The sequence below is a fragment of the Penicillium hispanicum genome (genome assembly GCF_028827665.1).
Source record: "Penicillium hispanicum strain IBT 35686 chromosome Unknown utg000006l_segment0_segment0, whole genome shotgun sequence".
Taxonomy (NCBI): Eukaryota; Fungi; Ascomycota; class Eurotiomycetes; order Eurotiales; family Aspergillaceae; genus Penicillium; species Penicillium hispanicum.
This window is the reverse complement of record NW_026623198.1, coordinates 3,706,563-3,721,485: the sequence shown is the minus strand read 5'-3', so window position 1 is coordinate 3,721,485 and position 14,923 is coordinate 3,706,563. Positions and strand designations below refer to the sequence as shown.

The 14,923-nt window shown below is 52.8% G+C and overlaps 5 protein-coding genes across 5 annotated transcripts; 2 read left to right on the top strand and 3 right to left on the bottom strand.

Annotated features, from left to right (window-relative positions):
- Positions 1 to 1,079: 1,079 nt before the first annotated feature.
- N7459_007732 (aminotransferase, class III) lies at positions 1,080 to 2,700 on the top strand (the record flags this gene model as incomplete). Its single annotated transcript, XM_056946900.1, has 5 exons — positions 1,080 to 1,092; positions 1,146 to 1,454; positions 1,513 to 1,859; positions 1,926 to 2,378; positions 2,446 to 2,700. 5 exons carry the CDS (start codon positions 1,080 to 1,082, stop codon positions 2,698 to 2,700), a joined length of 1,377 nt encoding a protein of 458 aa, XP_056798899.1.
- Positions 2,701 to 2,859: 159 nt separating this feature from the next.
- Positions 2,860 to 5,864, bottom strand: ysh1 (cleavage polyadenylation factor subunit YSH1; the record flags this gene model as incomplete). Its single annotated transcript, XM_056946899.1, has 5 exons — positions 2,860 to 3,374; positions 3,437 to 4,088; positions 4,141 to 5,287; positions 5,548 to 5,645; positions 5,712 to 5,864. 5 exons carry the CDS (start codon positions 5,862 to 5,864, stop codon positions 2,860 to 2,862), a joined length of 2,565 nt encoding a protein of 854 aa, XP_056798898.1.
- A 556-nt stretch (positions 5,865 to 6,420) lies between these two features.
- N7459_007730 (uncharacterized protein) lies at positions 6,421 to 8,195 on the top strand (the record flags this gene model as incomplete). Its single annotated transcript, XM_056946898.1, has 2 exons — positions 6,421 to 7,495; positions 7,552 to 8,195. The coding sequence occupies 2 exons, from the start codon at positions 6,421 to 6,423 to the stop codon at positions 8,193 to 8,195; spliced, it is 1,719 nt and encodes a 572-aa protein (XP_056798897.1).
- A 621-nt stretch (positions 8,196 to 8,816) lies between these two features.
- Positions 8,817 to 10,496, bottom strand: N7459_007729 (uncharacterized protein; the record flags this gene model as incomplete). Its single annotated transcript, XM_056946897.1, has 3 exons — positions 8,817 to 9,326; positions 9,383 to 9,743; positions 9,808 to 10,496. 3 exons carry the CDS (start codon positions 10,494 to 10,496, stop codon positions 8,817 to 8,819), a joined length of 1,560 nt encoding a protein of 519 aa, XP_056798896.1.
- A 1,280-nt stretch (positions 10,497 to 11,776) lies between these two features.
- Positions 11,777 to 13,207, bottom strand: N7459_007728 (uncharacterized protein; the record flags this gene model as incomplete). Its single annotated transcript, XM_056946896.1, has 1 exon — positions 11,777 to 13,207. The coding sequence occupies one exon, from the start codon at positions 13,205 to 13,207 to the stop codon at positions 11,777 to 11,779; it is 1,431 nt and encodes a 476-aa protein (XP_056798895.1).
- Positions 13,208 to 14,923: the final 1,716 nt, after the last annotated feature.

Sequence of the window (14,923 nt, the reverse complement as noted above, 5' to 3'; positions counted from 1 at the left end):
TTTGCTAGGCAAACCAGGACCAGCGCAGTGCATGCATCGCAGCCCTCGGGCTCTTGAGGACTCCATCACATCGATGCTTTACTCTAGGGCTTATCGTGTTCCCTGAAGGCTGATTCAATGAACTCGTGCGTTTCATCACTAGGTACCATTGGCATCAATCTAATCGCCTAGTCACAGACGTTGGACTTTGCGAGCCAGGGAGAAATTGCGAATGATGATATTGGCTCATTTTACCGAGCCGCGGTGTTTGTAAAGCTTCCAAGTCAAACTTCATTCGAGATTGCAGGGCATAGGGTAGACAGAATTTGGTCAGATTTAACCGGTTTTCAGAGCCGTAAACTGGCCGAGAGTCTCCTGCAGGGTTTCAGTCGACCAAGCAGCGAGTAGTGAAACGCTTCAAAAAGCCTTGCCTTTCATCATCTCAGATAGATATTTATTATCTGTTTTTTTCAAGTCTTCGAGTCTAGCAAAAACCATTTGTGTTGATTTTCGGTCCCATCCGCGTCGATAGCACGACATTGACTCGTCCTTCCCACTAAGATAACAATGGACTCAAGAGTGTTGCTTGGAGCCAACCAACCGGCCCAGTTCCATCTATTGACGTGCACATTCATAGCTAACTATTTATTTAGTTACGTATACCAACTGACTAAGTGACGTCCGAGAACCTTGGAATGCTTTGGATTGTCTTACAACTCTGTCTGCGGAAAGATGTCCAGATACCTTATACGGCTAACGTCCAACACGAGCATATCAGTTATTAATGGATTCAGATAAGCAAATCAAATCCCAGGGCAAAGGAACCCCCACAGTCGAGGCCACTCCTCCCAGCAATCATCGTGTCCCGATAGGGCGGCGCCATGGTACTCGGGGCCTAGGCCAATAGGCCACTCGGCTTCTATCCACTCGGCATGCCGAACCCACTCCGGCCCCGCCGCGCTTTACAATTGCCTCGGGTATGGACTAGGCTACTTAGCGTTCAGGACTATAAGAAGAACGCCCATTGCTGTCACACTGACTCATTCCATATTCTCCCAGGCTGCAAACGCATTTTTTTGGTCTTCTTCAATCCGCTTACAATGGCGTCCTCGGGTATGTGTTATAACTAGCGAATAACGAAGTCTGTAACTAACCCTATTCAGAAGCGTGCTCCAAAATGCCCAGTGCCTTGTTGCACAGAGATACTCGTTTCGTCCCCAAAAGGGCAGTTGGTGGTAAGGGGAGCTATATCTTTTTGGAAGATGGCACCAAGTTCTTGGACTCTACTGGCGGTGCTGCTGTGTCGTGTTTAGGACACGGCAATGAGAAGGTCCAACAAGCAATCAAAGACCAGCTAGATCAGATTTCCTACTGCCATACCGCATTCTTCGGAACTGATGTATCGGAAGAACTCGCTCGGTTCCTGACGGGATCTACTGGTGGCAAACTCTCCAAGCTATACGTGGTCAGCTCAGGTAAGTAGATTGCCGCAGAACCCTGTTCCCGCAGCATTGTTGATTGACGTTGATGCAGGGTCCGAGGCTGTTGAAGCTGCTTTGAAATTGGCACGTCAATACTACCTCGAGCTTTCTGATCCTCAGCCACAACGGACCAGGTTCATTGCCAGAATGCCCTCTTACCATGGAATCACACTAGGCGCCCTGGGTGTGGGCGGGCATGTCGTTCGAAGACAGCCTTTTGAGCCTCTACTGGCAAAAAACACGTCTCACGTGTCACCGTGCTATGCGTATCGGGGTAAACGAAGTGAGGAATCTGATGCCGACTACGTCTCTCGTCTTGCCGCAGAGTTAGATGCAGAGTTCCAGCGTGTTGGACCTGAGAACGTCTGCGCATTCATCGCGGAGCCGGTGGTTGGTGCGGTAAGTGACACATCCGAGCTTTCTGAGTTGGCGATAAGTCATTAACAAAGGAACTTGGAACTCTAGGCTCTTGGCTGTGTGCCTGCTGTACCAGGTTATTTCCCGGCCATGAAGGCTGTCTGTCAAAAGTATGGCGCCCTGTTCATCCTGGACGAGATCATGAGCGGGATGGGTCGCTGTGGAAGCTTGCATGTCTGGGAGCAGGAGGACGTTGTGCCTGATCTTCAAACCATCGGGAAAGGCCTTGGAGGTGGCTACGCTCCGGTCTCCGGCGTTTTGATCGGCGACTCGGTTGTACAGGCATTCGATAAGGGTACCGGCGTGTTTCGACATGGGCAGACCTATCAAGGTCATCCGGTCTCCTGCGCGGCAGCATTGGCGGTCCAAAAGACCATCCAGGAGCAAGACTTGCTTAGAAATGTGCAAAGGATGGGTATTTACCTTGAAGCGCAGCTGCGCCAGCGCTTGGAAGGCCATCAATATGTTGGGGACATTCGCGGCAAGGGCTTATTCTGGGGTGTGAGTATAACGCCTTTATATCTGTCCAGGCGAAACTCTTCGATTTGCTAATTGCCCCGCCATCTAGATTGAATTCGTCAAGGACAAGGCAACAAAGGAACCGTTCGATCCCAAGTCTCGCTTTTCATTCCTAATGCAGGAAAAGGGCCTCCAGCCAGAATATGCCCTTTCGCTCTACGGCGGGTCAGGCACGGCGGATGGCATTCGTGGCGACCATATCATACTGGCACCGCCCTATACTGTGTCAAAGGAGGAGATCGACATTATTGTGGATTCAACCGCGAGGATTCTTGCGGATGTGGTTTCGGAGCTGGGGCTGTAGGAGTGGAATGTTTTTTTAGACTGGGAAGACTATAGAAGAAGCAAATGATGCCTGGACTACGATTGACGCGGCGTCAATAGATTTCAATACATGATGATCATTCGTATGGTTTAACGTCCCATTATTGTACAATGAAAGAAACCTGAAGGCAGGTCAATCTCAACCCTCGGCTTCGATGGCGGCAGCCTCCTTTTCCATCTGCCGCTTTGCAGAGCCGTTAGGCACCACCACTTCGGTGGGTATAGAGCTGGCTGCCCACATGCCTGCCACCGTTTCCACTGCTCTTTCGACCACAATACGAACACGGTCACGCAGCACCGCGTTGGCACATTCCACCTCCAGGTTCTCAAGCCACACGCGGGCGACGTGTTTGTCGACCTTGATTTCAATACCAGGAACTGGAATGCCCATGGCGTGGAGGCGGCTAAGTTCGGCCGACTCAACATCGGCGAGACGTTCTTCACTCATCGCATCTGGATCGTCAGCCGGGCCGTTTGTAAGGTCAGCTGGGACGCGGGGACGCTCGATCGGAGCAATATCAGACCCAAACTGTGCTTCCAGCATCATCAAAACTCGCGCCAGTCGGTCTTCAGCTGAGAGATGAGAATGGGGATTAGGAAGAATGGAAAGATCGTCGTCGTGGTGATGGTGGTGATGGTTATGTTTAGCAGATTCTAAAACAAAGACGAAGGTCAGCGTAAACACCATTGTGGCATGGAGAAAGGAATTTCCATACGCTTCACGGAGGCTGGGCTGCTCTCGACTGTGAGCAGGACGGCCATGACCGCATCCGCAACACCGTCATTCATCATGTTCCCCTCCCACTCGAGTTCAACCTCGCGTGTTCGAGGGCGATAGCGTAGAATGACGCAGCCCATAATTAGGAATGTCTGGCTGTCCTCCATCGGATACTCCTCATCAGCAGCCTCCTGCTTGAGGTTCGCCTGATCCAGGTCACCATTGGCCTCCTCCTTTGTCTCTTTTCTCAAATTGGTCCCAACCTCTTCGATGGCCCCAAAAGTCCCTTCAAGAGCCCATCGGATTAGATCTATGCTAGCAGAACTCAGTGTGAGGTGCTGTTTGCAACTGATCGTGGTCGTCGTTAAGCCAGCGTACTCTCGCAGGTCGTCAGGGGCCATCAATGACAGATCAAATCCATTCTGGACCAAAACTCCCGCCATTAGCTGCCCATTGTCCTGCTCCGCGGAAGGGGCAATTTGAGCCAGCTTGCCAACAACTTTGGCAATTTTGTCCTTCCTAAACGGAATGCGGACTTCATCGCAGTTTGCGGGAGTGTATACTTTGACCTTGACGGTCTTATCTGCATTCAGACTCAAAAGCTTGGATTTGAGTCTCATCATTTGATGCTTTTCACCGTGAACGAGAATCTGACAAGAGGTGTCAGCAGGTAGCGTGAAATATGAATGTCTGATTACATACCACAACCGGTGCTGCAACTTCCTCAATGAAGTTGCGGTTCTCTACACCATCCACATGGGCCGCGAAACTAATTTCGTCCACGGTACATCGGCGCGGGATCATCACTTTCTGTTCCTCGTCATTCGCACCCGGAACTCGGCCTCGGCCTTGTATCGCCGAGCTCTTGGACATGACGGCAGGAATCTGGTCAGGCTCGTTGAGTAATTGCTTGGCCATGGTCCCTTCCACGCTATAACCAGTCATAACAACGCCATTACGCTCGCTTGGCGCCCACCTCTCGAGGAGCTCTCGGCTAGTGCCCGTCTGCAACATACCCGGTGAAGCAATCATCACACAGCCTCCGACATCATCGAATCGTTCCAGACTACGCAGACTTCGGACAAAGCGGAAGTCCCACGGGCCTGCACTGACACTCTTGTCTCCGCTAGCCTCTGCCTCGGCCATGCGTTGCCGAAAGAGTCGTTTGATGTTGTCGTTCATGGCGCCAATGTACGTCTGGTAGACAACCATGCACCGACGTGCCATGTTACCGATGTAGTAGATGGGAACTTTTTGTAGTTCTTGGTGCCTCTCCCAGTATTCTTCGAGGATGAGAAGTAGCTCCTGGGCACGGCCGAGAGCAAATACAGGCATCAGAACGCGCCCGCCGCGGTTCAATACGCCAGTGATTGACTTCATGAGTGCGGCCTCGCGCTCCAGTCGGGGCGGATTAGATGAAATTCCAAATGTGGATTCTGTAATCAGCACATCTATTTTGATGCCCTTTGGAACCTCTGCGGGGATCAGATGTCGATCTTCCTCTCGGGAATAATCGCCAGTGAACAATATGTTCAACCCAGCAATTGATATTAGGAACATTGCGGCACCGAGGACATGACCGGCGGGGAATGGAGTGATACGGATGCTGTTAATGGTGTGGGTAGTGTTGAAATCAATGGTTTCAATGAGAGGTAGGGTAGACAGGTGATCACGCTCGGTATATAACGTGGTGCGCTGGTCGGAGGAGGAAGACGTGTTGCTGACCCGAACATTATCTTGGATAAGCCATTTGTAGATAGCCTTGGTAGCGTGTGTCATGAACACACGACCTTTGAAATTGGTCTTGCTGAGAACATAAGGGAGTGCCGAGGAGTGATCCACGTGGAAACTAGAACAATGATCATCAGTAAGCTATAGAAATGGCCAGAGCTGCAGCGTATTCGAAAGAAGTTGTGTATGACAAAAATAGGGAGGATCATGGCGACAAAGCAGGGTAATGGATTCCATCTAGCTTCTCCCATGCAAGCGCAGAGCAACCCAACTTCAGCCATTGGGTGCTCAAGGCCAAAAGCCAATACCATTACATATTCCAATTCTCCGGGTTCTTTACCAATCCACGCATGAGAAAAGAGTATTAGAAGGACGTACTGGCTGATCAGGAGGATATCTACTGTACTCAAATCGAACTCGTCGAAGAATGGTAGAGCAGAGAAACCTTCTTTAGCTGGGTGCATACCGGCATCGAGCTTCAAAAACGAGAAAGAGCGAAGTTAGCGACCCTGAAGGATTAATAGAAACCAGTGTGCACCTACCATGACCGTCTTGCCTTTGTACTGGATGATATGACATGATCGTCCGACCTCGTTACCTCCCCCCAGGCAGTAGAATGCCAGCTCGTCCGATGGATCAACGGGTTCATCATCCACTGCGCCACCCATCGCCGAAGCCTTGCGTTTGGCTGCCATGGTGAACATCAACAGTGGCGTGTAGATTCGAGCAAGCGTTGGAGATGTGTCGCGGTCAAACTGGACGGCAGACTCGTCTGATCCAAGGGCGCCGTCACCCACGTCACACGCCGCTGAAGAAACCGGGACTCAAAGAAAACGGTGAGGCACGATCATGACCGACGCGATCCGGGATCGAGAAACGTAATCGAAAGAGAAGAACTGAAGACTGGAAGCGCGAGCGCAGGGCCTCCGGCGGCATTAACTAAGCGGTGTCACGTGCGCAGCGCGATCCGCGGAGCAAAACCTCGAGGCACGCAAAGCTCCCTAACCCCCTCGTCCCGCATCCCTCTACCCTCGCTGTCTCGTCACGTCTCGCGTCTTCTCCTGCTCGCTATACGTGTCAACTCCATGGTTCAACGGGAATCCTGAGATGCTCACACCTGGTGGCATCTGGTGGTGCGAGCAAGCCGCTCACTCTAAAGTCCGCGTCTGGATGTGCCTTCATCTCGCCGGGTCTGCGCAATAGTGGTCTTCCTCATCTCCCACCGATTCATTCCTCCGATCGCAATCAACAATGGCCCAGGCTCGACACCCACAGCAGCAGCAGCAGCCGCCACAACAGCAGTTCTCGACCCAGCCCTTTTCTCCTCCCGTTTCATCTCCGTCTCCCCATTCGGCATCGCCTGTAAACGGAGCTGCCGCGCCACCTCCATCTAAACGACCTCGTCTATCGCCTCTTCCTCCGTCGCAGTCACAGTCGCCCTATGCCTCGCCAAGCTTTGGTGCGATGCAGCTTCCTCAAGGCCACCCTCCGATGAATGGCACGGCCCCAAGCAGCATGCCTCCTACCCCCGTCGCTCCTCCGCCGGCTCCTCCGGGTACCATGGGCCCGCCATCTCGTCCTGCCGACAAAACAACCGATGCAGCAGAGCTAACGGATGTTCTTGCATCGTCGGGCATCGACGTCCGAGAGGAAGAAGCCTTTCTCACGCGCAGCTTCTCGGGGCCTAATGCGCAGGCGCAGCCACCCCCGCGAGGTCCGCAGCAACCGCAGCCACCACCCATGAATACCTCATTCACCTCTCAGGCTTCTACCGCAGGTACACTCTCTGCATCCAGCAGTTTCGGCGAGCTACCTCAGATCAAGCCAGCCATCCCGCAAGAATCGTTCACTTCCGAGCCAGCTTCGCAAAATCCCGTCCCTTTCAAAGACCCAAATGAGCCGACTCGTGAAGATACAGAGGCAGCCCGACGATCGCAATACCATCTCCAGGAACCCTTCTTGCTAGCGAAGCTTCTTGAGCAGAAAATTCAAAAACGAGGGTTTGATCTTGGGGTTCGCATCCCCTCAGAGGGCCTTTTTCATCCTGTTCCTGGACGACCTCAGCCTATCGAGGTGACTGGACCGGATGGGTCATCTGTCGTGCGCACTGGGCAGACTATCCTCAATCAGGAAGGGGCACCCCTAGTTGACATTCTCAATCTCATGTCTTTGTCCTGCGAGGAACGACTGAGAGGTGTGATCGACTATTCTTCTGCCCTCTCCCGCAGCCGCCGGGCTCACTCACATGGGGTTGTGCCTGCTGAGTGGCAAGATGTTGCGCAAGACGCAGGCTCCCATACCGACAATATTGTGACTCCCTCCAAGCGTATGTCTCCCATGGAAGTATCTTTTATTTTTCTCCTGTGCTGATTCAACTTCTAGGCCCTCGCTCTGATAACGAAGTCGTTCCAAACCCAATTGTGAAAAGATATCGAGGTCTGGCTAGCAAGGAATCCTCCCACGAAAACAAACGCGCATCGAAGCGAGCCAAGCGCAGTGCCAGCGCTATACTGGGCGAAAGTACCGGTAGCCGTTCCGATTCCGCCGATATTACAGGGTCCGCTCCCTCCACTCCGATCGCCGACAGAGCACCCAGCTTCGACAAGAAATCCATGACCAAGAAAGAAGCGAAGAAGTTGATGGATTCCAAGGCCAGCGAAGCCCAACAACATCAGCAATCAGTGGAAACCGCACGGTTGGCTACAAACAGCATGCTGTCAGGTCGCATGTTTGGCACCAAAAAATCATATTCCTGGTTGAAACCGGGCGGTTCCTCCAGCGGTTTCTCATCGCCGTCACGTCCGCCTCCCACCCCGACCACGGGACCTGAAAAGACCAGCCGTCCCGGTGAGGCGCCAGCTACAGGCCAGGCAAAGAAACGTCTAGGGACATGGCGGGAGGATCAGGAAAAGGGTGCTGGTATCCAGGTTCGGGATATCTTGTTCATGCTTGAAGCAGACGGACGAGGCATCAAGCATGTGCAACGGGGATACTCGAAAGATCCTAAGGAGGATCGTCCAGTCTGACAAAATCAGATTTTTGTAATCTTATTTTCCTTCCGTGCCTCTTATCCGTTCTTTGCATTGTCTGCGTGTGGTTCGATGGCGTTGGGCGGTTGGTACTCGGGGTTGCCGGGTTCTTCTAGTGGTTTATTGTCCAAATATATGCATCCATTGCGGACGATCGTGTTTCACCTATGTCCACCGACAAAAGCTGTTCGATTGTTCGCCTCAATATCAAGTATTGATGCCGTTTTTCCATCCTCCAACCTTGGAAAGGTCTTTGTCCTCCCCAAACCTAGTTCAGTACCTTTTTTGTCTTTTGGCTCTATCACCAGTGCTTCTTAAGACAATGAAGTACGGGGTAGTAAAAACAGACTCATGAGGGGGGCGGAAACAAAAACAAAGGAGCAAAGATGTACTGCTATTTTCTTGTGCGCTGTGGGTATTGGAAAAAAAAAACATGATTATCAGATGGGAGCGCAAAGAAATCAGTTGCCAAGGCCCAGATTATCAGCCGTGAATGGTCCGATATATTGTTCAAGAGTTGGTTCATGCTGCCTGCCTCACGAACTCATGTGCTTGGCTCATTTCATCCTCAGAAGGCATGTTCACAATCGCCATATACAACACTCTCTGTTCCCGTAGTTAGTATCCAAGTCCTATATCGAATGCCAAAAGGTTGCTGACCTTCTTCAGTAATTTTGCAATCGGCGTCAGAGGCCCAATGTTATTTTGGCGATCCCGCGCTAAGCCACGTCGGCCCCCGTTCCGGCTCATATCGTTGTAAGATGGTCCGTAGCCATCTCTTGGGGCTGTCTGTGAGATGTCTTGACGACTGCGAAGCTCGCTTATGGTGCTTATAATACCCCTTCGACTTAGAGGTCGGCCGTATGGTGCAGGCGGGTTCGAATACGGCTCTTGGTCCTCATAGCGAGGGTCTTGGGTCCCATACGAGGCGTGACCACGTCGACCTCGAAGCCCCCCCGGCCCCCCTGATCCACCTCGCAGAGCCTGCAGCTTCTCCGTCGTGAAATAACCACCCGTCACCAGGGCGAGCGGATCACCGCTGCTAGCAGGATGGTTCGGGTCGGCATACCGGGAAGTGAAGGTGGGCGTAGGGCCTTGATTCAGGTGACTATCAGGGTTCTTGGCTATCTGGAGTCGAAAAGTCAGTTGATCTGATGGAAAACCGTATATGCGATATTGCATACAAATTTTGCCTGGGCTCTTTTGTCCATATATGAACTGACAAACTCTTTTCTCTGCTTCATCTTGGAGAGCTTCTTCTGCGCATCTTGGTCGGACGCCAGTTCGTCAATCTGAGGGAACACGAGAGGAGCAACCTCGGGGAAGATGTTCCCGTAGGTCTTGCCGTCGGACGATTTGAACTTGTGTCGAAGACGTCCAAACATGTTGGATCCCCCACCATTCGCAGATGAGGAGATGAACGAGTCCAGGTCGAATGTGGTCGATGGACAATCGGGCAGTTCAGGGTTCCAGGTCATGATGAGGCAGTAGAGACCGCGCGGCTGAAAGAACTCTCGGTTGATTTTATCAAAGAATGAATTGGTCCTGTCCGACTCCAGTCAGTGGCATGCTTCATGAGGTCCATCACCATGCAGGTTCTCATGCTTACTTTCGGCGGCCGTCCGCGGCAATCGCAATGTCGGTGGCAATCTGAATGGCAATCGACACCGCCATTCCAGAGACCGATGGCATCCACATCGTCCCGATGGAAGCCAAGTTGATTGCGTGCAGCCAAGGCGTAGCCTGGCAGGACTTCTCGGCGGTATCGAGAAAGTCAAGGAACATGGCCTGGTCGATGCCGCAGTCGGCGAGCGCCGGGGCATATGCACGAATGAAGCCACGGTCGCGCGCCTTCGGTCTGCGCTGGGGCAAGACCACCGGGAGGGATAACCGGGGTGTCGAGATGCTCTCGTCCAAGGTATACGGTGGTGGTGCCGGGTATACAGACACGAATCCCTGCGCCAGGTTGCCTTCGCCGACTCTTTGCTCCGACTCCCTTACGTTCTCTGGAGTGTTCAGATGCTCCGGGGAAGATGCATGCAGGAGCTCTTCTTGCGCCTCGTCGAGCGCCCATTGTTCTTCCAGAGGGTCGGCGACTGCTGGTTGGGCAGCCTCATAACCAGGCAATTCGGATACGGGAGACCCGTTGCTTTGCACCGAACTTCTCCTGTCAGACCGCTGCTCTTCTGGAGAGGACCGGTTCTGTTTCTTGGCCTTATGCGCCGTGATGCTCTCCGACACCAGCCCAATGCCGGCAGCAATGCCTTGGAAGGCCTTTTGACTGAGGCCTCCCGACATCAGTTTCCGTGGTTATCGGTAGTGTGAGGAACGTGCTGGTAATCTCCAGAGTTGAGATGGAGAGAGAAGAAGTGCCATTTCTGGGGAACAGGAGGGTTTTATACCGGGATGTGTCGAGCGCATACACTCGCGAAGCATGCCCGACATGGCCTTGGATAAGAATGGAATCAAGCTTTGCGACGCTGAATCGTCTCGAGTTTAGCTCGACTTTAGCGTCTCCGCCACCGTCCCGATCGGGCGAGCATTGCGACCGGGTCCGTCAAGTCAATGGGGGCCATCATTAATAATTCTTCAATGACGGATAAGATCATCTATTAGTCTTACAGGAGTCGCAAGGACCTTAGCAGATACATCAGACGTCAACACAGCTACTTCTTACCGTGCCAGCTATGTAGATACCATCCATGGGCAGGGATACGTGTGAATATCTTGGAGGAATCATCGAGGTACGGTGAGGATCAAGGTACTAATCACAAAACTTCCACTAGGCAGCAAGATTCAAGACTGAATCTCACTCAGCACGCGCGTCGCTCGTCTCTCGCCAGGGCTGCCTGGCGCAGCTTGATTCGGCATCGAGTGGATGTCTCTCCATCTCGAATGAGGAGCTACAGATAGTACACGACGCTGGTGTGCGAGGAATAAGGCTGAACCTACATACCCGAGGCGAATCACTCGACATAGAAGCTCTCCAGGACGGCTGCAGATCGCGTTCGCCCACGGGGCTAGGCAGTGCAACTGTATCCCACGCTCTCGCAAATTGTCGAACTAGCTCCATTGGTTTCTATGATGGATGTGCCAATTGTGATCGACCATCTTGGGGCTCCGAATGCTGCGTTGGGCCCTGGCCGAAAATAGCCCGGCCATGCCGAGTTTCTCTCTTTGCTAAAGCAAGGTCGGGTCTGGACGAAGCTGAGTGAGGCCTATCGATTTTCAAATCTTCCCGACTTGAACGAAGACATTGCTGATTCTGCAAGCAGCACCTGATCGGGAAGGGTGGACGAGTGACTGGCTGTTTACAAGTGGCGTGGGAGCCAACCCTGATGGTGACAGGAACAAGACCCAACGGTACCGGGTTGTTGACAATGCTGCCTGGGTAATTAACGGTAAGACCTGGTGCCGGATGGCTGGTAAAGGACATGGCGAAGATCTCATCATCAAGAAGATCTGGGTTGAGAAGCCGAGAAGGTGATGGCAGTACCATGAGGCGAGCGCGGCGAAGACAGATGGCACGAAAGACTTGAGCTTCAGATTATAGTATTGCCCTCTCACGTCTTGAAAAATCAAGTCGCCTCTGTTTCAACAAAAACGTTTTGCATTCCAGCTTCCATCTGACTTTGGGGATATGACGGCGGAGGCGGTTCGTCGCCAGGCAGACGGATCCGCCAACTTGTCGACTGTAATGGAGGTTGTTGCACTGGGGTGACCGGCGAGGGTGGTGGGAGCAGGATTACTTTTTGCTGAGAAGATGTCCTGATCTTCTCGCCCGCTAAGGTACCTCGTATATCCCACCACAGGCAATGGCTGTGATGAATATTATAAGTGGTGAAGCCCGGGTACAGTGCCTCGGTGAAGGGCTTTCTCGTTTGACCCTTCGTTGGGTAGCCCAACCTGAACTCTAAAAGCTCGCCGATGTCTATGGGAAGACCTGGGTGCTCATCACAGAGGCTAGCGTCTGTATTCGTTTCTGGACAAGAGATATAGATATCGCGGCCCAGCGCCTGGATCGCATCGGGAGTAATCAGGTCTATCTCTTCGGAGCCACACATGGCTGAATCCACCGCACCGTCCATGTCCATATCTTGGACCTTGATCTCGGTGACTGGTATAAGGCGCAGTGTCAGTGATTCTAGTTTGAGCCGCTGGGGCACGTTCTGGATCATGACACTCGTGCGGTTCCATAACGGTTCAATGCTGATACACAAGGGCACGTAATTCGGACTCTCCAGTTGGAGTGCAGTTGGAACATCGACTTTGAGCTCACACGCAAATTTTGGCCCTTTGGATGAGCCGAGAAGCTTGGAGGTCTTCTGAGATAGAGAAATCCCCATCCCTGACACTTGCGTGCCCGGAACAAGTCGCTGTGAGCAGACTTGATGGGTGGAAGGCTGCCGCTTCAGCTTAAAGTCTGGTACTGGGGGGCCGGGGAAGAGGTTTTTCACCGGCAGAGGCAAGATGACTCGATGGATTTTGATCTTGCCTTTCTGAGACAGTTGAAGCTCTGCCTGGACGTAGTATTCCACAAAGGCCTTCAGCCTTTTTTCCGTCATGCCCCCTTCAAAGTTGAAGCTGGGAGCCAACTGATGAGTCGCAACGGCACACGGACCAAGCGAGAGGAAGCTGTGCTGCTGAGAAGCACCAGTCGTGATCAGAGTCTCCCAGTCGATATATGACGGGATTCTGATGGCAAAGTGCCATGTGGCACCGCCGCCTTCACTGTCGGGCTGGATATGGAGTGGTTTGTCAAGAAGTAGCACTTGGGTGGTTCTGGATGGATCGAAGAAGTTGAACCGACCGTAATGCACCCGGCCTCGTGTGGTGATCTTGGACTCCGACCATCCATGGATGGCGACTGTGAGCCGGGCTTGCGGCGAGACAGTTTGGATGGACCGGTAGACGCAGCCGACCACAACGTGGCCGGGGCTGAAGCGTGTTTGGCCTCCTTCAAGGCGGATTCCCAGCTCCGGGCTGGAGCGGGTGAATAACGGGGCCATGATGGGATTCAACACAGCCCGAGACGGGCAGTCGCTTCATGGACAGGTCAGCGGCGTGGTTGGACTGAGGCTCATCGCAAGCGACCCCCGAGAGAAGTGGATACCATGGATGTTGTCGAACGTCGTGTTAGGTCGACGCGGTGAGTTAACGCGCGGCAGCGGGCGCTAATGCTCGGCCAAAACATGACTCGCGAGGCGATCCTGCGAGAGTCGCGTTCGAATCGACATGCGACATTGAGACATTGATGAGATCGGTGTGGACGATCCGAAGGCGCAGCAGGAGTACACACCCCCCGTTAGAAGGTGTTGCTATAGTCATCTCTCGATCCACAGTAGGTTTGTGTCCAACGCCTGTTCACCCCTGACCAATGTTTAAATGATGGTTGGAGCACCCACATGAGACTCGGTGCAACCACCGTCCAGTGTACCTGCAGCAGCCGGATGACAAGATGTGGGATGCTTTGCGTTGGCGCGGTACGGCCAAGTCGTCCCCGGCTCGAAGCTCGGCGATCGTGTCATGCAGTTTCGATTCTGTGATAATTCCAACACGTGTGGTCTTGTCGCCTCGGTAGCGTCTATGACTCGGAGATGCCAACTTGTCTGTTCTAGTTGATACTATTTAACAGCCAGTCTGATCTACGTGGATAGATGAGATCGCCGACGCCCTGCAGGTGAGTGCATATCCCACCGTCTGTAAGCATATACAGGTAGACGTCCATGGAATTATAACTAGGTATCAATATTGATCCCCATGATCCTGCAGTCCTTCTCCAACGGCGTTGATTAGCGCATCCACTTGAACATTTAATCTTCATCATTCACCATTCATCATTCACCCACAACCCTCGTTTCGTCACTTCTCCTGGAGAACGTGGAATCCCATATCCACGAACCATCATCCTATTCATTCAACGCCCCTGGCAGGGGATCGCCAGTGAATGAAATTCGAGCGGTCCTCGACCCCGATGATTGGATTTGGAAATTTGAAATAAGACCCGAGTCAGGTGGGTGATAACGACACTCAGCTCACCCTCAGCACGCCAATGGCTCTCTGAACGTGTCATGGTCTCGACTACTTCCATGTCATCCTTGACGCCTAGTCTGACATGCGGAAGAATGCCCTCTGGCACCATAAGCCTTGTCAGGGACCGACCAGGCAAAAGGAAGATGAAATCAAACCAAACTGGATTCGATCACTTCACTAGAATCGAGAACCGATTTGAAACCCCTCTATTTCCGATCTCATGGATGGTGGGGACGACTGTCACCCGCGTGAATCCCTTGCATCGAGTTAGGGAGGTAATAGTGTTGACAGCACGGAGGATGGAGGACTGCGGGAGACAGGAGACGCCATCGACGGGGCCTTCTGACGGCATCACAGCTCCTCTCATGGCCTTCACCTCACTTCTCCATCTTCTCCAGATCGCAATCGCCTTTCTACGCTTCCAAAATAGGATCGCCCGAATGAGGGCGACTGAGTCAGCCTATCAGATGATAGGAGAGGTGGTCTGTGAGGAATTGCGTGTTTCATCCGAGAAAAGATTGGGGGAGAAGACAATCAGGGGGAGAAGTGATTCACCATGGAGTTAGTCGTGATACGACGAGGGTGATGCCATTGGTGGGAGTGGAGGAGTGGCTTCAGGTTCAGGGCTTCGACGCTCCATCGCTGCCGGTGGCGGTGATGCTTCCCCAACCCAACTTCGGATTTCATTCCAG